Here is a 25,291-nt window from a genome sequence, read left to right as displayed (position 1 = left end):
ATAGGTGGGAACTTAATTATTAGGGGAAAAGGTGAACTTGCATTGTATCTGAGCATGTCCCAAAGCTGTTCTTGTCACACTGTAATTAATATGTATCAGGAAGCAGTTGCGAGATATTCCTGAATTTCAGCTTTTATACGGGATTTTACGTGTTGATAGATTTCTAGCGGCATAAAATATTTTTCCCACTCCTATGATCAGGGAAATCTTCACATCTTACATGTTTGTGAAGATGTTTTTTGCCAAACTTTCTCACAATTCACTCTGCTCGTCTCTGCTTCTATGTTGTTTATGCCATTTAGATTTCTAGTGTGTCTCTTTGGTTTTCCATTCAAATTTGTGGTTAAAATATTTCCCTCCTTAATTTATTTTGTTTCTTATGCCCAAATGATGCCTTACTTTTGGCTTATGCCTTTTCTGTATAGAATGAAAATACACAGGGTTTTCCGCGTATTCTTTTGAGAATCCGGAGAATTTAAAAGAACTGTGTGACAAGGACTAAAAAGCCCCCAAGCTTCTGAATTTCTGAATTTTCATTTCTGCTGCAGGTGCTAGTCTCACCTAGACTGGGGATACATACCCCTTAGCCAACCACTAATGTCCCCACCCCCAGTAGTCGGCTACTCTGAAAATCCTTTCAAGTTAGGAGTGAAGGTGGAGACTGTTTTTATTTTCAGGCTAAAACTCACAATTGCTCTAAAACATCCCTGCTTTTCCCAGTGGCTTTCCCATAAAGAGTAGGGGCCCTGCTCACCTTGGCCCAGCTTTGTACCCAAACCCAAAGGTTCCTCATTCATCTATCCTGTAGTAACCCTGATTTTTCCCACAGTCAAAAATGCCCGTACTTCTAGTTCCTTCCAATGACTTGCTATTTGCATAATGCATGCTAAAATGTCAGGAGTCCTCCAGATGGAAAACAGTGATAGTTATGCGGCATGTACAAGATACTCCAAGAATGGGTATCTCAATAGTTTTCTCCAGTAAAGAACATGCAATTCTTCTAAGTGAAATAACTCAGGAGTAGATAACCAAACATCGTATGTACTCACTGATAGGTGGGAGCTAAGCTATGAGGACACAAAGGCGTAAAAATGATACAGTGGATTTTGGGGACTTTGAGGGAAGAGTGGGAGGGGATGAGGGATAAAAAGACAACATATATGGTGTAGCTGCAGCGTATACTGCTCAGGGGATGGGTGCACCAGGATCTCACAAATCACCGCTAAACAACTTACTCATGTATCCAAATACCATCTGTATCCCAATAACTTATAGAAAAAAAATAAAAAATATATATAAAAACATACAACTGTGTTTACCTAAGTCTTTCTTCATCATTTTCCATCACATCACTCATAACGTTTATTTTAAATTGTATCAATTAGAGCAGTATTGTTCCCTTTGAGCTGTCTCTTAATGATGTCTCTTGTCATAGTTTCCTTCTTTGACGTTAATGTGCCCCAAAGAAAGACTATTTTTGTGTTTCATTTGTTCATTCCTACATTTAATAAACATGTGTGGAGACCCTGTTATCCGACAGGCCACACACTTCGCAAAGTCAAGAGAAGAGGGAGTTGGCAGAGCCTCACTTTTCAGTGAGTCAGCAGGAGGGTGTGCACTTGCACTTGCAGGGAATAATGCAGCTTTATCTGTGAAGTTTCCCGTCATACAAAACTAGTCAGAACTAACTACCATCTGAGCTAAAACATAAGAGTGCTGGGATTTAAATCCTGGTCTGCATCCCTGAGCTGTGTGATACTGCATAAATTACACAATCCTTCTCTGCCTCAATATTCTCATCTGCAAAATGAGGATAATCCTTGTACAAACCTCCAGGGTTGTTAGTAAAACTAAATGAACTAATATATGGTAAGCACAATAAGACATGGAATTAATAGAAAGATCTTAAGTCACATGATTGCTATTAGTATATACTCCCTAAGGATCAGAAAACTAATGCATCATAAATTATGTGCATACTATTTAGAATTATGTGCTTTAGGATTATGTGCACTAGAATTATGGGCATAGTCATTTAGAATTTCACTACCATTATGAAGTACTGCTGAGAGAGAGAAAAAAAAAAAAGACCATTAAATTATGTGGGGCAAAGACAGGGCAGATCTCAGACCAGGGTGGTGGACAGGAAGCCTCCCAAGATCAGGAGGCAGAGGGAAGCACCTGGCATGTGTAGGAACCTGAATGTGGAAGGAGCTGCCCACGGATAACGGACAGGGTCAGAAAGAGGGCAAGAAGTCACTGCAGGATTCTGAGGCGGGGACGATGGCCACTTTCATCACTGCAGCTCCAAGCATACCAAGGACAAAGCCAAACCATGAGTGTTTCCTACCCTCGTCTTTACAATAACTTTGAAAAATAGATATCGTTATATGTACTTTATAGATTAAAAACAAAACTAAACAAAACAAAAGACAAACAGGGCTGCTGGAGCTAGTAGCCCAAGACAGCACAGCGGGATAAATCAAAGAGTTGGGATCCCAATCCACAGTTGGCTGGCTCTTTTCCCCAGGAGCCTTTAGTGATTTAAAAGGCTGCAGACATCATTATGCATCCTCCCACATCTAAAATTACCTGTAAGTCATCAGGGTAGGTATCAAACTATCAGGAAAATACACTTATGGGACTTGGGACAGGAAACTGCCCTTGGATGCCATTTCAGCGCCGTGGTGAAGGACAGCCCCAATTCTGTTTTTAATGTTTCTATTTTAGTTTTTTCATAAACCCCATTTATCAAACTATATTTTTCAAACCACAGTCCACGTCTCTCATGATAGAGATCATGTGGAGTGTATTTTCAGGACAAGTTCCAATCCCATGGATTGAGGGCCATTGCTAACTATGGTTAGATGTTCCCCTAGACTGGTAGTGTCTGATGGGGCTGTCCATTGCAGCTCCAGAGCACATCGTAGAAAATTCAGGTTAGGAACCTCCTGGACTGCACGTGCACCCCGCCACCTGCACAGCAAAGCCATCCTGCAAAGCCAGTGGCAAGCTTGACTTCAAATGTCACATTGATGTTCCCAACAAAATGTCACACATGCACAGAGTTTACTAAGCCAAATTTCGATCCATTGCAAAAAGAAAATGCTGATGACAGATGAGGAGTCTCTGTTTTCCTATTTAGACTTTTCAATTCTAAAGCAGTGAATACTTTTGGTTCTAAGAGAACAAACCTAGAAAAAGAGACACGTTGATATATGTTTCTATAATGTAAAGCAGCATTAAATAATGACTAGCTCATTTTGAATCCAGCACTAATAAGTACACTATTTTGATTTTCATCTAGGTATTTTATATATATATAAATATATAATATATAAATATTATAATAGGTTATAAATAAATAGTATATATCCTCTGCCTCAAGTATGCAATATTTGGACTCTTCAATTCAAGTAAGAAAAACTATAGCTAGGGGTTTCATTTGAACAAACTGCCAAGGCTTGTTACTTGTGTTTTATGAAAACAGAATGACTTATTGGTTCAGGATTCAGTGTGTGTGTGTGTGTGTGTGTGTGTATTTATTTGTGCGTGTGTCTATGGGTGAAAGGAGATCATACACACAAAAAACTAGAGGGAACAGAAGAGAAAGAGGAGCAAGAAGAAAGCCAGAAATAAAGAGAAAGTTTGCATCTATGTCCAGAAAATGAATACTTTATTTCAAGCTTTATTGCTGTTCATTATAAGCCTTTAAAAATAGCACTCTGGAATGTGGTGAAGACTTGGGAAAGATGGATTATTCAGCTTCGGGGAAAATCACGGATCTCATAGGGTGGCTCTGACCACATTTTGATTACTGTGCTCTTGTTTTAGCTTTCAAAACACTGTGGCTTTATGTTACTTAGGGGGGACTTGTCATGAAAAATTACACCATAGATCCTGTACTTCTGGAGAGGGTGTGATGGATGCCAGTGGAGCCTTCCTTGTCCCTTCTCACAGTTGGTGGTAAATTAGAAGGTATCTAAGAAGCGCTGATGGGTTATAAATTCAAGTCCCATTTCATGCTTTACAAAATTCCCACACCATGTACAAAGCACATTTGTAGAGAATAAATTATTTTTAAAGCAGGCATATGTGTTTTCGTTTATTAGGGTTACATATTGCATTGTTTTGTTTTCCTTTTCTTAATAGAAAGTAAATGAATGTACACCTACCCTCTCTTCTCTAGTCTTATGTGCACGCACATACAAACACGTGGGCATGCACACTCACACACTTTAGAATATAATCACTGCTCAAAAGTCTCCAGCCCAAATGTTTCAAGAGCTAGATACAATGAACACATAATTTTACTTCCTGGATTGCCCTACTATGGAATAATAACAGTTTCACTTTATTTGAAGGGACCCCACCTTCTAGAAGTTCCTTGCCTGGCAGAACTATTGCACTCACAGAAGCTTGCAAGGTTGACACTAGAATTCTCATTACAGCCTCCAAGAATGAAGTAAGGACTTGATTCAAGAAGTTCGATGTAAAGGCCTGCCTTTAAAATGTTAAAGTGATTTTCTTCTTCTTCTTTTGTGTTTTTTTGAGATGGAGTCTCACCTTGTTGCCCAGGTTGGACAGGGTGAGACAGCATTCTTCAATGCTGAGACTGTACACTAGATCTGTCTGAGCATCAAATAATTTTTCTTCCCAATTCATTGTGCACTCTTGCTTTGAACATTTCAAATCATTTTGCATAACTCAATGTTTTTTTTTTTCTAATTCTAGCCTAAAAGCTTCCCTGGCTATCCTCTGACTCCCAGTTAAGCCAGGCCCCACCCTGCTTCCCTTTGCTATCTCAAAGCCCTGTCTTCTCCTCTTCATTATATGAAGACCCCTTCCGAAAATCAAGGATCTCATATGTGGGAGCTACAAGTTCAGATGAACAGGATTTCTCAGGTCACTGGAAGGCACCACCTTAAAATCTCTCCAAGGAGCCCTTTCATTTTAAAGGGCCCCTGGGCCCTGTGAGGGTACAAAGACACCGGATGGAGCTTTATGGCCTGGCTGAGGGCATCAACATTCTTTCTAGGATCCTTCCCTACATTTCTAAAAGCTCAGTGAAAACTCTTCGAGGGTTTTCATCGAGATGTAGATCCCTGAGCACTGAGACACACCCAGACAAACTTTCTAGCCACAGGCCCTGGACATTTCGGTGTTGAACACGTTTCCAGTTCAAGGTGAAATCTGAAATATCATGGTGTAGCCATGTCCAAAGCTGAGCAACTGACTTCCCTGGCTACCAAAAGCAAGATCCTCCTCCTTTCTTTTTCTGCTCCCATGATGAGCAGACCCTTATAAATTATAAGTGTCTTATTCTTTCAACTTTCTCATTATTTATTTTTTTCCAATCTATGCAACATACCAAAATCACAATTTTCCTAAAGCACTGTTTTCCTTATACCATGAGATATAGGGACAGAGTGAACATTTTACAAGCATTTAACCATGGAAAATGTATTATGTTTGAGTTTTGCTCAAGGGCCTGCTTTTAAAATGTTAAAAAGTGATTTCTTTTTTTCTTTTACTTTTTTTTTTTTTAAAGATGGAGTCTCGCCTTGTTGCCCAGGCTGGATGCAGTGACATGATCTCAGCTCACTGTAATCTCTGTCTCCCAGGTTCAAGCAATTCTCCTGCTTCAGCCTCCCAAGTAGCTGGGATTGCAGGTGCATGCCACCATGCCCAGCTAATTTTTGAATTTTACTATAGAGGGCATTTCACCATGCTGTTCAGGCTCCTCTCAAGCTTCTGACATCTAATAATCTGCCTGCCTCGGCCTCCCAAAGTGCTGGGATTACAGATGTGAGCCACCACGCCCATCCAAAATGTTAAAGTGATTTCTATCATCTTGTGAAAACATTGGGATTACTTTCTCCCATCTTTCCGGAATGTGTTTATGCACACAGTGTCTATCCGAGCTCTACGGGAGAAAGCAATCCAGTATACGCACTTCTTTCTTTACACACACCGTGCCCACAACAGCAGCCAACACTCTTCCTGTGTACACGCTTCCCATGCTGAGGCTACACAGAGCCCAGTGTTTCTGTAGCATGTTCTGCGATGACCTCCCTGAGCAATGCTTTCCTTCTCCTCCAAACACCGACAGCATCTTTGCACCTGCATTGCTGATGTGTTGTTGATCACACCATGGCATGATAATGACCAATGGATACCAGGGTTGTCTGTCTCCGTTCCTGCTACAGTGGTAGGTTTCTGACCTTTACTTTCATATTCACCCAGCAAGATAAGTATCTTTCATCTCCTTTTTATAGTCAGGAAACCAAAACTCTGGGAGTTAGACTCTAGCCCAAATGGTGCAGCTATGAAGGGGAGGAACACCATTTTTAATTCCTCATTCTTCTCACTCCAAGGCCAATTCTTCTCTGAGAACTGTGAAGGATAAACAGGGCTTTGCTGATAAAGCAAAATAGAGAGTTCCCAGACAGAGAAAATGGATTGGAAACAGGAAACTGCAAGTTGGAAGGAGCTCACTAGCAGAACAAAGTGCAAAATGGAATGTAAATATTGACAGGACTCCAGCCAGAGCAGTCTCTGCACCATGTTAAGAAGCATAGCGTTATCCAAACCCATAGTTCCAGATGTTAATTGATACCCTGCCAAAAAGAAATGGCTCAGGGTCCAATCTGTTCGGCACACTGCAACATCTTCTACCTGATCTCTGAGAGTCACACCGAATGGTCTGACGTCAAAAGACTGAGAAATCCACAACAAAGGAAACCGCTCAACTTTTTAACTCTATGTTCTTGAAAAGAGCTCAAAATGATTTTACTTTCAACACATAGCTATTAATAGACTTGGAAACGCTACTGTGCCTAAAACCGTAGGGAAGCTGTTGAAATACTGTGATTTTTTTAACACCCTTCTGATGTCACTTCTTATTCACAGTAATCTGCTGGGCAGCTGGGCTGCTTCGGAAAACTAAATCAGAGTCTCTAAGCAGTGAGACCCTGGTGAGTCTGTGACTCCCAAATCTGAAACTCAATATTGAACCTCGGCTTTCTGGATCATCTCCATCGTGTCCCAGCCGCCCATTATAAATATCACACAGCATTTCAACAAAGACAAAAGAGCTTGCATCAAATTCCAAAATAGCATAACTACTGCAATGTTTTTCAGTTTGGAGGAAAACCTGAAATTATGATGAATAATAATTAGTTACGAGTTTAGTTCTGTGTTTGTCAAATCTGTACGCCACTCACAAACACCCGAGCCGCTCACAACTCAGGCTCTGGAGCACAGAACAGCAGCACCAACCAGAGCCGAACGACTGTTAGAAACAGGGAATCTCTGGACTCACTTCGGAACTGCTGGATCACAGTCTGCATTTTGAAAAGATCTCCAGTGAGTCCCGCGCACATGAAAGCTGGAGAGGAACATTTAATAGGTAAATACACACTTCAGTCAAAATTCCACTGTTCTCACATTTCATTTTTACCAAGTGATATACAGGATCTAAACCGGGATAGCATTTTGATTTTCATTCACAAAGTTGACGGACATATACAAAAACAACCCTGAATGTTAAACAATGCTGATTATGGTCAATTATATTTCCAAACAACAAGGAAGGGTCACGATTTAGGTCCTAATTTTTCTTTTAAAGTGATATTATTACTGTTGTTATTGTCACACAATTCATAATCAAAGTAAGATCAATGTTTTAAAAGTCGAGTGGAGAAGTAACAGTTTTATAACTCAAAATTTGAAGGTTATTTGCTGAGCACAGACTTTTAGAACTAGATATAGGTTAAAACCATTTTTCAAAACACTTTCTATTTCAAAAGGTTTTTATTTTCATTGTAGGGCAGAAATCTGAACTCTCTATGGCATTGTTTCTTACAACAGTAAACGTGCAGCTAGTTATAGAAATTGCTGTGTGGGGTGGGCATTGTGCTAAGGGTTTTCCAAGTGTCTGCTCATTTGCTCTAGTTAGCAGCTCTCTGATGGACGTGGTGATCACTTCCATTTCACAGACAGTGATCTGGGACTTCCAGAGCAAACCTGCTCTAGGTCATCAAGCTCAGAAGTCATAAACCCAAGACTAGAGCCCAAGTCTCATTCAAACCGAGGTTTGAATCAGTCATCTTGGCTTGGCAACTATGCCTCTACGGCCTGATCATGGAAAGGTAATGAAAAAACAAAAAAGGTAATGAAAAAACAAAAACCATCACTCTCCAGGATAGGTAAGAGTGGCTTCTTAGCCTGCTGGAACCAGTTGTGGTAACAGAGACAGAAAACCTGGTTTATCTTCTAGCCAACTAATAGCACTCCTCAGAGTAGGATAAAGGACACGATCTATTTATGATGCAGTTCTTTTTTTCCCCAAACAATAAACGGATTGTGTGAAGAGATTTCTCAGGTGCCATCTATTTTAAATTTATAATTCAAAAAAAAAATCAAAGCCTTTATGATATATATCTTTATTAAGAAATGATACTGTGATTCTCTAAAGAGATTTGAATCAGAAGAACTTAGGTACTTGTATTTCTTAAAGTCAAAGGTGGGAAACGTTAATGTTCTAGGCCACTGCTCATTTAAAGGACATATTAAGCTTGGATAGCATGTGCCAACAGGAAGGAACCCAAGCCACAGAATGTCACATTTGTTGGAGGAGTATTGGATTGCACAAAATTACCTTACTCTCCTAACCAGTCCTCCATGAAATTGTGCAAACTTTCAGAAGAAAGAGAAAAATTAGATATTCACGGCTTCAAGAGAAACTCTAAATGAAAATATCAAAATGTACAATTGGAACACGAGGATGTGCCAATTGGTTGATTTGAGGAATAAATGAGAGTTAAGCAGCATTATTTGAGAATGACTAAAATGGAGCAGGCACAATGGCCCTTTAGAAGGCAGTGTGTTTTAAACGAAAATTTATTTAACAGTGTTAATTTAGTTTTACTTTTCATTGTTTCCAGGATTAAGGGCCACATACAAAAGAAGGAAGTGTGATTATAAAAAACAGGTATTTCATAGTTGGTGAAATAAATTTTAATCCATAAAAGAGTTTTTTTTTTTCATTGCCTACAGCTTAAATAATTTATAGGAAATGTATTTTTCAATAAAATGAGGTTAATTTGGAGAAATTTGATATGAGAGAAGTATTACACCAGAGCTGTAGAGTTCATCTCTGCCCTAAGAATGGTAAGGATGGAGTTCTTACCATTCTCTCCTGGGCTAACAATTTTTCCTACTGGTCCCATCTTTAGAGACCAGGGGTGTTTTCTTTTTCTCTGTTACCCCTCAGTCTGGACAATTTTATGGAATCTTGGGGTAAAATATTACATTTTTTCCATACCATTCAATAAATTAGAAAAATGTCCCATATTTCAAATATGTATTCTTTTGAAATCTTTTTTTTTTTTTTAGCTTTATTGAAACTCTGGTATTCACTTAACCCAAATTAAAGGATTGCTCTAGAATGCTATTTCTAGAATTTGTGAAGAAATCTGAAAGTTGGGCTTAATTCTAGGAAATAAGACAGTCAATGGCTTCTCCGAGTTGCAGGGGCACCTGCTGGTGAGTCCATCCCTTTCATGAGGAAGGAGAGGGGAGGGCAGGAAATAATTCCTAGGATATATGCTCCTGGTAGCAAATCAGAGAGTGCAGCTGCCCCTTTATGGAGAGCCACCTTCTTTGCTCCTGCAGGTTAATTCCGACATGAAAGACCCTTCTTTCAGTGCCTGCTAGAGATGGTGCTTTCCAGAAAGACAGGAGGGAAAACGTGTGTTGCAAAACCACACCTGACTGAAACCTCTAAAACACAGCCTGCCTCCTTTACTCCACTTGTGGGGTTGCAGCATTTTTTCCCAGCAATTCCTTCACTGCCCAGTGGCTTAAACCATCCCTGGCCACCAGCCAAGAGAAAAGGTGGAGATTGGAAATTGGCCCCACAGGAGACATTGTGGAGAGGGTGCCTAATCCATCCAGGTGAAAATAAAAATATCTGGGATAAGGCATGTGAAAGAAAGCCACCAATCACGTTAGAAATTCTCCATACAGTAGAATTAGCTGGTATTGAAAAAAGTTCACATTATTTGCCTATTGAGTTTCAGGGTGGAGGTACCTGGGTTTTGGGGTAATCTGGGATGGCCAGGTCTCTCCACCTGCCTAGGACTTCAGTGGGTCACAGTTGCATATACAACTCTGATTAGTCACGTCTTTATGCGATAGTTCATGGTGACATCAGCCTGTCATCCATGTGTCCTCTTAGAAGCCTGATAATATCCATCATTATGTTATACCCCGAAACATGCTTAAAAAGCAAGTATGCTAAGGTGATTACATTACTGTCTAGTTAATAACGCTAGAAAGAAAAATGGAAGAGTAGCCGGTGGTGACACCACCACACAGTGACAGAGCTGAGTAGAAATTAGAAGTGGTGGGGCGCTTTCTTTGTATGCACTGAGGCAGAAGGTTGCTGAAGAAATTCTAGGATGATAGTGGAGTGCCCACACACTGCTTTCATCTTCCTGTTTTAAAGTTAGCAAAGAAATGTGATCTCAACTTTTTTAAAAAGAGGAAGAAATATACCTTGGGACTGTCTCTGTTCAAGTCTCCACTCTGCCTCTTTGCTTGCTGGATGGTTGAATATTTAACTTCTTTGAAGCCTAATTTTCTCATCTATAAAATGGGAATAGTAGTATCTCCAAGCAGCAGTAGCAACTATTGTTTACATTTTCCTGTTATATAAGCAATACTAGTAATTATTAGTAGTAAATGGTTTTTTTAGAAAAAATACACTATTGAAAAAACATAGAAATGGCATTTTAAATAAAAGACGGGTTTATGAATAGAGCTACAATATCATGCTAATTATATCTTTAGACCTTCAGCTGGTATGTAGAGGTTCAAGTAAAGGAGAAATGTGTACATATATACATATATACACATGTCTGTATGTACATATATTATACATAGTTTTATTGTTAGATATATGTAAATATATTTATAAATCTTCATAAGATTTATTTCCTCTTTATGCTATACTTGCTTCCATAAAAAAGCGTTCAGGTGCATACCTTACAACAGGTTTGTGAAATAAAATTACTGAATCCAAATCTAAGATAGAAAATATGGGACTGGCTGTCGTGGCTCATGACTGTAATCCCAGCACTCTGGGAGGCCGAGGCAGGAGAATTACTTGAGTCCAGGATTTTGAAACCAGCCTGGGCAACATAGCAAGTCCTGTGTCTACAAAAAATTTAAAAAATTAGCCAGGGTCCCAGATATGAGGTCCCAGATACGAGGGAGGCTAAGGTGGGAGGATGGCTTGAGTCCAGGAGTTTGAGGCTGAAGTGAGCTATGATAGCACCACTGTACTCCAGACTGGGAGACAGAAGGAGACCCAGTCTTAACATAAAAAATATCATAAAGGAAAACACAAAAACAAATCTGCCCATTTCAATTGGTGGCATTGGAGCATTGCTGCATGGTCTCCTCCATATTCATAAATGATGTGATTGCTTTTCCAAAACCATTTTTCTCCCAAAAGATTGAACTGTTAGCATGGGATAGGTCCAGTTCATAGAAACAAAGAAAGATGGAAGCCGCCACAGTTGCCAAGTGCTCTGTGGGTCCCCGGCTGGAGCCCTGGACCAGAAGACATCAGTACAACAGCCAGAGGAAATCAAACGAGTCTAAAAGTGAGATAGTGGCACGGTGGCCTCATGAATTTCTTGGTGCCAATAATTACACTACGGTTACGTAAGATGTTCACACGAGGGAAGCTAGGTTTAGGATATATGGCAGCTCTCTGTGTTCTGCAAATTTTCTGTAAAATGAATTCAAAATAGTTAATAATAATATGAGGCGGGAGAAGATGATGCCTCCTTCCTTTAATTTTGGGGCGGGTGAGAGAAGGATTGGTTTCAGGGAGTCTGTTACTCAGCATGTTCCTCTATAATTCTCCCTTGTTAGAAATTAAATAGACACCAAGTCACTTATCAATTAAGTGACAAGTTGAGTAAACACTGGAGGCGTTAATTGACCCTTCAAGGGTTCTCTGAGGCTCACTCAGCTTTCCCCATTTCTCTGAAGTTTTGTTTTAACTTCAGCCAATCAATGATTAGATGGATCTAATAGTAAAATTGTGCTGGGTTAACGGGAACAAAGTAAACTAAGGCTACAAAACTGTCGCCCAGAGTTTCCCTTGTAAATTTGCCTACACCAGGTAGGCAAAAGGGTCAAGTTATGCTGGTTCACGAAAAATAGAGCTTACACCTTAAAAAATAATAAAGTAACAGATATTTCTCTTGAAGTAAAAAGGCAGCCCTAATCCAAAGCGGAAGAAATGTTCTTGCATTTATTATGGCTGTTGTTTTCCCGGGAGGGAGATCACACAACCCGTTTGTTTCACTTGCATTATTTCTGTAGTGTTCTTCCAGGTACTCTGCACGCCCCTCTAAGCATTATGATAACGGGATCAATAATAGATGGGCAGGAGGGGATTTCCACGTGGAGGCGTGCAGCTGAACAAATGCACCAGGGATGCAAACGCACACTAACATCAAGACAGGGGTGAGTTCACTGGGTGAGCCCGGCAGGGAGGAAGCCAGAATGGAGCCAACTGGGCAGCTGTGGACAGCCTGGGAAGGGACGCCGAGGCTTCCAGGCTCTGTCTCCGGGAGCTGAGGCTCAGTCATGGAAGTGAAGAAATTGGTGCATTTAAATTTGTGTTGGAACACATTTTCAATGCATTTATTTTTATTTTCTTTTTCCTTACCTTCTCTGTCCTCTACACACTCCCTGTGACAGAAGGGGATGGACGCCTGGTTCTTTCGTTATATAAGTTCATATTTTCAACAGAGTAAATGCTCCCTCAGTGTTCCCAGCCAAGATTCTATAACCTTAATCCCATTAACCATCATGTCTTAATTTAGAAACCACAGAGGGAGAACTCAGAAATGAAATCAGTTTTCTTTCTTCTTGATATTATTAGAAGTACAAGTTATAGGGCTACAACCTCAAATCTCTTCAGAAAAAAAAAAAAAAAAAAAAAAAAAAACACACTTGGGCTAGCTTCACCACTACACATTTCCTTTCTAACTGCAAGAAAATAATGACTAGACCGTGCTATAAAGTGAACTAGAAATGGCATCTCCCTATTAAAGCAAGGGATTGATAAGAAGCCAACCTGCATAAAATGAGAATCCGACTAGTGTAAAAAAAAAAAAGTCAGTTTCATCTAATGTACATACAGCCTATGAAGCTTAAATTACTAACCCACTGTACGCTTAATATACAGATAATTTTGGCACATGACATCATCCCCTATATTGAGACTGCCTCCACTGCTGCCATGGCAACCCTGACTTAAAACATAGCCGAGCAGGTAATTTCACTCCAAATTAAATGAAAATAAAGCTAATCCTATTATTGTTGTTAACAATTTTCCAAGTAGCTTCTTCTTAGAGTGCCCTTGCTTATGTCCTTTTAAAAAAATAGATTATTGGAAAATCATATGTGTATCTGCCCTCACTCCGCTCACGGTCACTCACACCACCCTCCTGGCTCTGTGGAATGATCTGTGCTTGGGAAGAGGTAGCACCACCCACAATGCTCCTTGTCCCTGTCCGTGCAATTCGGGAATGGGGAAACCTTTTAAATATACCCATTTGAATCATTAAATATTTCAGAGACTGTCAATGTAAAATTACTCTAAAGTAATAGTCTGTTTAAGATAAATCATATTATGCATTTGTATAGGCCTTAAAAAGGTACTTCAAATTACTCTGTTTTCTATGTTAAATGTGCTCCTGTAGGTTTCCATAGTTATCTAGAAGAACCATCTTTTGCTTTTCAGCCTCCACTGAAGATTCATTGAAAGCTGAGAGTTCCACTTAAACATAGTCCTTATGGCTGTGTCAAGATACTTCTTTTGACTATTATGATAAACATTAAAGGTCACACACACACACACATAAAACACTCTGTTGACCCAGCACATATGCTAAATTGCTTTTCCATCTCCACCACGACAGTTACCTGTTCAAGGCTTTATGATCCAGCCTGCAGTCCTGAAACAGAGAAACTGTACTTCTCTGACAGGGCATTGAAGCCCAGACCTGGACTACACTGACTGGGGGGATATACACAGAGAAAAGAAAATGTCCTGGAGTCACAGACCTTGAACCTGAGCTCTGCCAAGGGTTCCATCAGCTTTGCCATCTCCTGTCCTCTGCATCTCTCAGTTTTATTTTTAAATCTACAATAATAGATAAATGGATAACAGTAGATAATAGTAAGAATAATGACTCCACAGGGCTTTTGCGCCAAGCAAACAGGACAATATAAGTTATCCTAAAAACACAAGTATAAATACAACTCTATCCCTGGCTAATCATGGCTATTTGAAGATAGCAGCTAAGCTAAGAGGCAACAGTTTATTAGACACGAAGGCACATAGGGTCATAGTTCCCACTGAGAAATTTCCCACCAACTTCTCTAGCAAACACCCAGAGAGATTCCAGTGATGTAGAAGATGTCTTCCAGCCTGGATCCAGGCACCAAGAAGACAGGGATAGTCTCTCTGGCAAGCTGTGCTGATATTCTCTCTATGACAAACATGATCAATTGTTGCCATAAAGTGCTACAGTGGTCCCGTCAACTTTTCAGACAGAACACGCTTCTCATCACACTCATGATCTGTACTTTCTGACATAAACTAAGTTTGTTTGGCAAAAGCTGCCACTGATCATAGGTTCTGGAATCACTAACAAATCAGCCTCACTTGCTTCTACCTCTCTCCCTACCTGACATCTTACCAGCAAGGCGTGCAGTCAATGCCCAATACCTCTAGACTCTCCTAAAAATAAGGCCTTCAACAGTAAGTATATAAACTCTGAGAATCAGTCCCTGCACATTTTATACTTCAGTGATTTTCTAAGAATCAGTCCCTGTGTATTTTATACTTCAGTGATTTTCTGAAAACCACAATAATGCAATTTTTAAAGCTAGAAAGAGGTTAGATCACTTGAATATCTTTAAATGATTAGCAGAGAATAGGCACTAAAGAGATGTTTAATAAATTCATTTTTAAGATTTCTTTTTTAGCATACCCTGTCTTTTCACAAATAGACTTGTCTAAAGTCGTAAGGATTGCTTTTGGCAGAACCTGTGGTAGAACTTAGGTTACCCAGCTCTCAGTTTAGCTTGTTTCCATGAACTCTAATGTTAGACATAGTGAGATAGGTCATAATTTAAACAAATTCCTGAGTGTTTAAAGTTAAAATTGTACAACATACATTAAGCAGATTGGTCCTGGCTAATCTAAAAGTTTGTTCAGCATGAATAAAATTGAAAACAAAGACAATCTAGGTAGAATTTGTTTAGTTTCTTCCTTCCTCCCATTTGGAATAACATATAACGCAAACACAAACAAATTAACCAGGAAAGGACCTCTCCATGAATAGAAATCCTCTGCATTGAGCCTTGTGCTTTGGAAAACAAAGTGCAATTCAATTCAGTTCCAATAATCGGTTTAAAGCAGGTGGTCCTATTTACAATATGTTTCATGTTTGACATGTTGTCCTTTAGCCTTCGTCCTGAAATGCAAACTGCAACCTGCGGACCTCTTCACAATCACTCATTCCATATTCCCCTCTTCCTACTCATAAATGGCCAACATTTCCTCAGTGTCTACCTGAATCTCAATATACCTGTTCCTGTTCAGTCATATTTCAAGATCTAAAACAGATCACTGAAGCAGTTTTAATGTGTTCAGAATTTAAACAACAAAAATAACAACACAATTTAACATACAACAAATGACTTAATTCGAGACAGAAATTAAGTCTTTGAACATGTGTGCTTTTAAGTCTCTCAAATTGCACTTACAGACACAAACAAGACTATTCTGGCTATCACAACCATCACACCTAAATAGGCAGTATTTCCTTAAATCTTGTTTTCCTTTGTCTGTACCAGAGTATACATCAGAGAACTGACCATCCTGTAGTTAATTTTGTACATATATTAGACTAGGATGTGTGTCAAGTTGTTTTGCCTTTGAGGCTCTTGTAGCCACAAGTACTTCCCATAGGTGGCTGCAGAATGTGGTACGGTCTTCACGAAGAAAAAGAAATGCACAATCATGTATCTGCAGCAGTCTGTCAATGCTCGGTAACGTGAGATAAAAGAGAATACACAATCTAAAAATCTCTGTTCACAGTGAAACAGCTCCAGACCAAAGCCAAAACTAACTCGCCTTACTTAGTTGCTTTAAAAGAGTCCAAAAATGAGAGCACTCTAAGCTCAAGCACGCAGAGAACTTCCCAAGCTCCAAAGACCAGCACGAAGACATCTTACAAACCTTGAAATGAGTCACAGTAAAGGCAACTTTTTCAGAGCCAAAAGAGCAAAGTAAAAAAAGGAACACTCATGCTTGCCCATGAACGTCCAGAGACAAGCAATTCTTGAAGCCCGTTGGGGGAAAAACCGGGAAAACACAGCAGTATCCTTTGTGGCATCTCTTCCCAGGACTTACCATATGGATGGAGCTTCCGTGCCACTGATCTCTAAGAAATCATATCCTTCTTCCAGCTGAAAGTCAGTGAAGACCAGAGCAATGGTGTCCCCGGGCTCAGCCAGAATGGTCCAGGTGCAGTCTGCGTTGTTCTCGTACTCTGAAGGGAAGTGCGGGCTGGAGATGGAGCTGCTGGTCCCACGTAAGGTTCCTCCGCAGGCTCCCTCAGCTGCAGGGACAGAAGCAGAAGGAAAGCATCACATTTCAGGATGGTTTTCGTACAGGAGTGTGTCCACAAAGTGTCACTTCTTGATCAGCGACACAAATTTTCTGAACCCAAAATTGAGACACTCGATCTGAAAAAGAATCTTTTGGTATGTTAATGAGCTCTATGAAAAGGCTGACTAAAGTCTAAAATTTAAATTGTATTATTAATTGAATGGCCATTGTGGGAAAGCTGGAAATGGTGGCTTTTCTAAAATGTGGAAAGTGTAGTTGCCATGTACCTGACATTGATAGGCAGCCTAACACGACTTTGAAAGATTTTCTCTGAAACCTGGAAGATGACACTATGCAAGCAACATTTTGAGGCTTAAAAACATGTGGGTGTTTATTAGTAATTCATGGATACCTGGCTTTGAGAATACTATGCTCTTAAAAGAAATGGTTGCCCTAATTTTACTTTCTATAAATTTGAGATTTGGGTTTTGAATTTTCAGATAGTTATTGAGTAACATAACAGAGGCACATCACCTCATAAAAAGGTTCTGAGTAGAAAATAGTTGCATGAAACTTAAAATGGAGTATCTTGGAAAAGTGAGAAGTGAAAGGCCAGTAAAGATAAAAGTGCATTTAATATACAAACTAACATTTAAAAAATTATTGGTTAGAAGATAAACAGAACTTGGAAAGTTTGCTATAAAAAAGTTTCTTTGTTACATTTATATTATCTATTACAAAATACTACATACATATTAACCTATATACATAGTTTATATATACATAGTTTATATATAACATATAAACTATATTATCATATACATATACAGCTATATTATACATATAAATATATATGAGAAGTATTTTAAAATAACTTGTTTTAAAGCATGTTTTAAAATAACTTGTTTTAAAGCTTGTTTTAAAATTTCTTCCTTCCCTCCCTTCTTTCTTCCTTTTCTTCTTTTTCTTTCTTTCCTCAAATACTTCCCATGCAGAATGTATATTTAACAGTCATTGATTCCGACACTGCAGTGTGGATGCTATTTAAAAGTCAGCCTGTTACCAAGATGGGGGGAGTTGGCCATAAGCAGAGCTTGTGTGACCGGCCTGAGCTCTCACAAAGTGTATATCTTCGACCCTACCCACCCTCTCGTCACCAAAATTACAGCAAAGTGGGAGGAACTGACCTCCTTTTATTAACTCCTCCCAAGTTGCAAGTTCCAATATTTCTTTCATCTTTCAGTGATGTTCATTTTATTTTGGCAGGATCTAAGCCTCACAAAAATGTCGAAATAAAACCCACCTTGTGGGCAACAGTAAGAGGGTGATATGGGTCCCTTCAAATTAGCTGCCTCCAGTTTACTCAGAAGAATGCCAGGGACACAGGGGTAGTTGAGAGCACACTGTTTTTGTTTCCAGAGTTTGGAGTATTGCATTTTCCATCCTTCTTACAGGACGCCAGGCTGGTCTACACACTAGTCATTCTCATGCTGTTTATGTCAACTAAAGCTAATGGCTTTAGAGTGCACGTCTCTGAGAGGTACAGCTGGAGGAAAATTGCTACCTTCAAATATCAATGAAATCAAGACTACAGGAGGGATAGGTTTTCTCGTGTTTTAATAGTTGGTCAGTCTGTGATGCCCATCCAAAGCACGTGACACTGTGGAAAGGGCTGCCCATATTTTGTAGGACATCTCAGGACACTCATGTTTGAGACCCCAAATTTATTTTAAAATTAATAAAGTGTGGGGATTATAAAAATTATGCTATCATGATATTGTTTTCTTTTAAAAGTGTAAAACTGAACACGAATAAAAATAACTGTGTATATACTGCTATTTGAAAACTGTGAAAATAGTTCCTGTGGCCATGACTAAATGTCTCTCCCGCCCCCTACTCTCCGTGGGCACCTTTGTGCAAGCACACACACATCCCCGATCATCTGAGAACCAGCTCCACAAATGCCCAGCTCACCAGTTTTTATGACACTCTTGGGAACAGCTACTAGGAATGTGATCATAACACACATTTCTCTATTAAAACTGTATTTTTGAAAATAGATATAAAATCAGTACCATACAAAAATAAGAGGAAGCACATATTCCAGCCACGAGGAAAAATATAGTGGCCACTACTGAGATTCAGACACTGTATAGAATTCAGCTCTGAGCCACTTGGGTTGGGATAATGGTGAATCAGGTTAACAACTAAAAGTGAGACATACTCTATGTTGTTTATCTTTAAACCCAAATATAAATATCCCCTTCATAAAGGGATGAGGTAAACAAGATCACTAGAGACAGATACTTTTATAATTGATTAAATAACTCTATATAAACATATCATACACATAAATACACATTTCCAGATTAAAAATTGTTTTTCATGTATAAATATATAATTTTATTTAATATTTAGATTTTATTTTCTCTGAATTCATTATATACAAGTCAATTCATCTCAATGTAGAAAAGATGCAAAACAAAAGAGTTCTAATACCTTTATTACATAAAAGATAACATATCACAGATGTGTGGAATTAAAAGTTATCAAAGTCCAAGTTACCAAAACGATATGGTTGAAAGATTAATGAAATGTGTTAACTGAAATCCAACTGCTGAAATTGCATATGTTCTTAATAATTCACCTTGTTGGCCAGCAATCCCCCTTTTCAAAGCTTTAGAGGGGAAAAAAAAAAAAAGAACTGATATCCAATGATTATGAATTTTTGTCATGGCAACCTATCAGCTGAAGCATTGTCTATTATTGAGAAAGCTTTGAAATAGTTTTATTCATGTGCATGGCATAGAATAAACACAGAATACAAGTGTATAAGAAGAAGCTTCGCTGGATTCTTCTGGGAAAACATCTCAGTAACCTTGACCAGTGGTGACTGTAAACCTACCCGACAAGAGTGTTTACAGGCAGCCAACACACACAGGGACACCAGCCACAGCTCCAGGACCCAGTCCCGGGCCCCCACCCTGCAGTCATTAGCCCCCTGGTTTCTCCACTGCTGGAAGCTCCAACGACCTGTAGGAGGTGTCTCGGGAGTGTGCAGGGCTGCGGGGAGTGGACATGTGTTAACTGGTACAACAGTGTTCTTTGTTATTTTAACAGCTGAGAGAGCTGCGCTGGTGCCCGCCCCCGACTACCAGCCCTGATCAGATGACCGTACCTCACCTCATACAGTTTCCTTCTATTTAAAATGGCGGCCAGGCGCGGTGACTGACGCCTGTCATCCCAGCACTTTGGGAGGCCGAGGCGGGCAGATCACGAGGTCAGGAGATCGAGACCATCCTGGCTAACCCGGTGAAACCCCATCTCTACTAAAATACAAAAAATTAGCCGGGCGAGGTGGCGGCGCCTGTGGTCCCAGCTACTTGGGAGGCTGAGGCAGGAGAATGGCGGGAACCCGGAAGGCGGGGCTTGCAGTGAGCCCAGATCGCGCCACTCACTCCAGCCTGGGCGGCAGAGCGAGACTCCGCCTCAAAAAGAAAAAAAGAAAAAAAAAAGAAAAGAAAAGAAAAGAAAAGGCAGTGGTTGAGCTGGATAAACTCCAATGTTACGTCCGTGTCTAATATTTGGATCCCCTGAGTCTGAGATCTTAGACACTTAGTATCTACGTTTTCCTAGAACTTCCCTTGATGAATGGGTGGATCAGGGAGACCCATGCTTCACTGGGCCAGCATGAGTACCATGCTCGCTGAACCCAGGTAAGACCACAGCATCTACTGCAGCAGACAGGCGGTGAAATTTAAGGGTAACTTTGTTGGGAAAGGAGTAGGTGACATGAAGAAGGCAAAATAGAAAAGTCAAATAAAATGAAGAAAAAAACAAGATAGCAAGAGAGAGAAAAAAAAATTCCCAAACCTGCAATCACTATTGCATTTCTTCAGTTAACACGTTAATGCCCATAGAATATTGCAGAATGAGTTACAATTAGAATCCCGCCAGAGTAATATATGCAAGATGTATTAGAATTCTTTGTATAGCACTCCACATAAAATACTGTAGAATATTATTAAGATAATCTGATTGATAATTTGAGTATTATGTATATAAGACAAAGAAACGTATTGCTACTCATTGGATAAAATGCTTAAATCACAGAAAATCTTTAGTACAGAATGAGACAAAATTAGTGTTGGTACGTGTGTGTGTGCGTGTGTGTGTGCATGTGTTTGTATGTGTGTTTGTGTTTGATAGCGCCTGCTAAAGTGCTGTATTTCTCTAACAAAACTTTTTAACTCTTAATTTCTTCCCTATTTTTGAAAGGGGCTTTATTTTCTAAACAGCAATATTTTAAACATAATAGCATTTGAAGAAGGGCTACATAACTACTATCTTTGATGAGCAAAACGTTTTTAAAAATAAATCAATTTGTTTCACTTTTAGATTTATGCAGCTCTACATGTTGACCCATTTATAAATAATGCAACAGAGGAAACAGTTTTCAAAGCCCATGTCGACTGAGAAAAATTAATTACTTAATTTTTGATATAATATTTAGTCGTGAACTTATCTTCCAGTTTGGCTGCTAAAGAGATTAAATTGCTCCAACATATCACTAAAAGATAAAGGCTTTGCTGAAAGAAATGGGAACCATTATCCCTATAGTGTGGAGCGTCATAAGGACCCAATATGATTAAATGTACGTCATAAATGAGTGAAGAGACATTATTAAACAAAGTATATTGGAATAACTAAATAGAACTTTTAAAATATCAACTTAAAATTCCCTCATACAAAATACCTGCTACACAAAATGTTTGAATGTATTAAATAATGGGTAACTTGTCACATTAGGATACAATATATGATCTCAAATGAAGCATTATCTCAACTGAGCAGAAATTGTGGAAGTTACTGAAGCAAAAATAACTTTGTAAGTAAACCAATCTACCTGTCTTTTCTTTTTCAAAATAAATGTATACAAATAAAGACAACACAATAAAAAAATATTTGCAACAACATAGCAGGGGGATGTTATTTACACTTACTTGATTTGTATTTTAAAAAACAAGATACAGGCCGGGCGCAGTGGCTCACACCTGTAGTCCCAGCACTTTGGGAGGCCGAGATGGGCGGATCACGAGGTCAGGAGATCGAGACCATCCTGGCTAACACAGTGAAACCTCATCTCTACTAAAATACAAAAAACTAGCCGGGCGAGGTGGCGGGCGCCTGTAGTCCCAGCTAGTCAGGAGGCTGAGGCAGGAGAATGGCGTGAACCCGGGAGGCGGAGCTTGCAGTGAGCCGAGATTGCGCCACTCACTCCATCCTGGGCGACAGAGCGAGACTCCATCTCAATAAATAAATAAATAAATAAACAGCAAGATACAAACAGATACATGGAAAAAAAGATTTTAAATGGCAATTTAAATAAGAGTGAATTCCAGAATAAATTAAATTTAAAAACAAAGGTGAAGTTTCAACCTTTCTTATTATGATAGGCATTCAAATTAAAACAATAATGAAATATCATCTAATACAAATATACATTAAAAAGATAAATTTTGAAAATACATAAATACCAAAAGTAAAATTGATATAGTTGTATGTTCCTAATATCAACATGCATTAATATAGTGCTTTGAGCAATTTACTAACACATACGAGTGACAATGAGAGGGCTCATATTTCCTGGCAAGTTACCCAATTTGGGGTCTGATATTTATTGAGTATATTTCAGATGTCTGATATTCTAAACCAAGGTCATTATGTGAACTATTTTGTTTAATCACATCCAAAATGTGTGATAAAATGTTTGTTTTTGTTCCTATTTCACAGCTACCAAAAGAGAAATTTTTTTTCATTTTTTTAGAAAAAAAAAATCCATCAACAGGGAAACATTCAGAGACTCAGAAAATATATGATCAACTAAATAAAATTAAAATTAATCAGCATAAATACTCTATTGTAAAAGAGAAAAAAGGGTGTAATGCCTGCTCGGTGATAAAGCAGAACAAATTGATCTACATTAAGGTGTATACATATGCATATTTCAACTTAAGTAAAAAGACTAAGAAATGTAAACATTTTAATATAATTGTGGTATTATAATAACATAATTGTTATGAGGGATTTAAAAACTCCTTCAACGTTTTGTCAAGAAATAGTTTAACATCTAGAAAACATCCCAATAACATTCATGAATAATGAATGAAACTTTTGAATTCTTAATCATTGTAGATGTAGAAGTTTATAATGTGTTTCTGAGAGAGTATATTCACAAACCATATATTTATTGATTTGTTTTCAAATAAATTCTGCCATGAATCTTTTTTTTTTTGAAAGGAAAGCCTATTTTATAGTAAAAAAAAAAATTGCCTAATTTTTTTATTATATATCTGGATTTTTGTGTTATATTTAGTAACAAGGAAAACATAAAAATGAAATAGTATTTATAGCAACATATAATTTGCTATTATAAACAAAATATATTTATTTGGGATTTTCCTTCTTTCCTTCAGTTTACCATTCTACAACATATTTTAGATTTCAATAAATTTGTGCATTAAATAGTTACTTTCTTGTTTTTTTGTTTCCTCAATTTTTTATTAACAGATCTAGAAATACTGTTTTCTATACCATATAGGTGACTTAGACATTCTATGATTACCTATTATTTAATATAGCATGATTTTAAGATTTTTATTTTATTAAAAATATTAAGCTGGGTAGGTTACAAAGTTGAACCTGGATGAGATTGGTGACTATTATTCTAAGGGAAGTAACTCAGGAATGGAAAACCAAACACCATATGTTGTCACTGATATGTGGGAGCTAAGCTATGAGGATGCAAAGGCGTATGAATGATATAATGGACTTTGGGGACTTGGGGGGAAGAGTGGGAGGGGGTGAGGGATAAAAGAAAACATATATGGTGCAGTGTAGACTGCTCAGGTGGAGGATACACCAGTATTTCACACATCACCACTAAAGAACTTACTTACGTAACCAAATACCACCTACACCCCAATAACTTACAGAAAATAAAATAAAATAATAATAAAAGTTTCAAACCTATAGACATTCATTGTAATTGCAGAAAACATAATGTAGGGGCAGGTCTGACTCCTTGAATGGAGACATGTGGCCGGGTGGTCACACCCTCTGGAACCAGTAAGATACAGACAAAGTGCTTCGCAGCGCCATTGTCTCAACGTGGTGGCTGAGAACGAACACTTAATTATCTCCAGTTTCAAATCATGTGGTGAGACACTTGCTTTTCTCAATGAATTGGCTCATTCTTTGATTATTTTCTGAGTTGTCTTTTATTGTGTAAGGACATTCCACATGGGATTATAAGGTTTGCAGTCATGAATTGACTCGCAATTGAGAGAACATACGGTGTCTCCCATGGATACCATGTCTGGTGCTTTATTCCCACTTCAAACAACAGAAGAACTTTCAGGACTCCCTCATTTGATTTGTTCCTGCTAAATATTTGGAAGCGAGTTATTGTATACAAGCAAACATTAACATGAGAATGAACAGTGTCAAAATCTCACTTGCACTTTGCGTTAATAGACCCAGGACTGCTAGCATAAGCACGGTCTCTTAATTCCCTGGTCCCCATGAACAGTAGCCAGCTGCCAAAATCACAGGGAATTGGCTTAGAACTGGACTTTGCAGAACCATGCATTTCTGTTAATTAATTTATTCATTCAATACATATGAAAACTAATTCTCTACTAGAATGAGCAGGGAAGGGTTTTCTGAAAATACAATATTAGGCCAGATTTGAAGAAAAAGAACTATTCAAGGAATGACCTAGAGGAAGAGCATTCCCAACAGAAGGAACAGAAAGAGCCATGGCCCAGAGGAGACTTGATATTCACATATCAACCACAGATGCTTTATGTACTGCAAGTTCCCCATGACATTCTCATGCAGTGGCTGAGAATTCCAGGGTAGAAATATACCGAGTTTGTGTACAGGAGTAAGTCTCATTCACCAAGAGGATCATGACTCTGGAATAAACAAAAAAATGAAAAGCATTTGGGAGCCTGAGATGGATGAATCACCAGAGGTCAGCAGTTCGAGACCAGCCCGGCCAATATGGTGAAACCCCGTCTCTACTAAAAATACAAAAAATAGCTGGGTGTTGTGTGGTCCATGCCTGTAATTCCAGCTACTTGGGAGGCTGAGGCCGGAGAATCGCTTGAACCTGGAAGGCGGAGGTTGCGGTGAGCCAAGATCACCCCACTGCACTCAGCCTGAGTGACAGAGTGAGGCCCTGCCTCAAAAAATAAATAAATAAAGGTAAAATTCTTGGGATATTAGTTTTATTTAGAATTGATCCTTCCCTTTGTCAAATCCATGGGTAAAGCGAGAGAGGGAACAACACTAGTTTCTGTCCTCTTCCTTTTAATCTGCACATGTAGATGGCATTGTCACGGTATGTGTTTTCTATAAAATGAAGTCCAGACTGGAACGAGAAGTAACTCACCACTAGTTATCACGGCTTATATCTTATATCACCATTCATATTTCTTTTGTGAGCGAGAGAATCCAGGACTTTGAGTGCGTATACATACATATATATATACACACACACACACACACACA

General features: G+C 38.8%; 1 protein-coding gene across 1 annotated transcript in view; it reads right to left on the bottom strand.

Moving 5' to 3' along the window:
- CSMD1 (CUB and Sushi multiple domains 1) overlaps positions 1-25,291 on the bottom strand; it is a 1,215,136-nt gene that overhangs the window by 1,052,991 nt on the left and 136,854 nt on the right. The window contains exon 3 of the mRNA XM_017887857.1: positions 16,517-16,724. Within this exon, the coding sequence (XP_017743346.1) occupies positions 16,517-16,724 (208 nt within the window). The remainder of the gene's footprint in view (positions 1-16,516; positions 16,725-25,291) is intronic.

The sequence above is a fragment of the Rhinopithecus bieti genome, unplaced genomic scaffold (genome assembly GCF_001698545.2).
Source record: "Rhinopithecus bieti isolate Rb0 unplaced genomic scaffold, ASM169854v2 scaffold_15838, whole genome shotgun sequence".
Taxonomy (NCBI): domain Eukaryota; kingdom Metazoa; phylum Chordata; class Mammalia; order Primates; family Cercopithecidae; genus Rhinopithecus; species Rhinopithecus bieti.
Note: the sequence above shows the minus strand (reverse complement) of the source record. Positions and strands in the feature narration are given on the sequence as shown.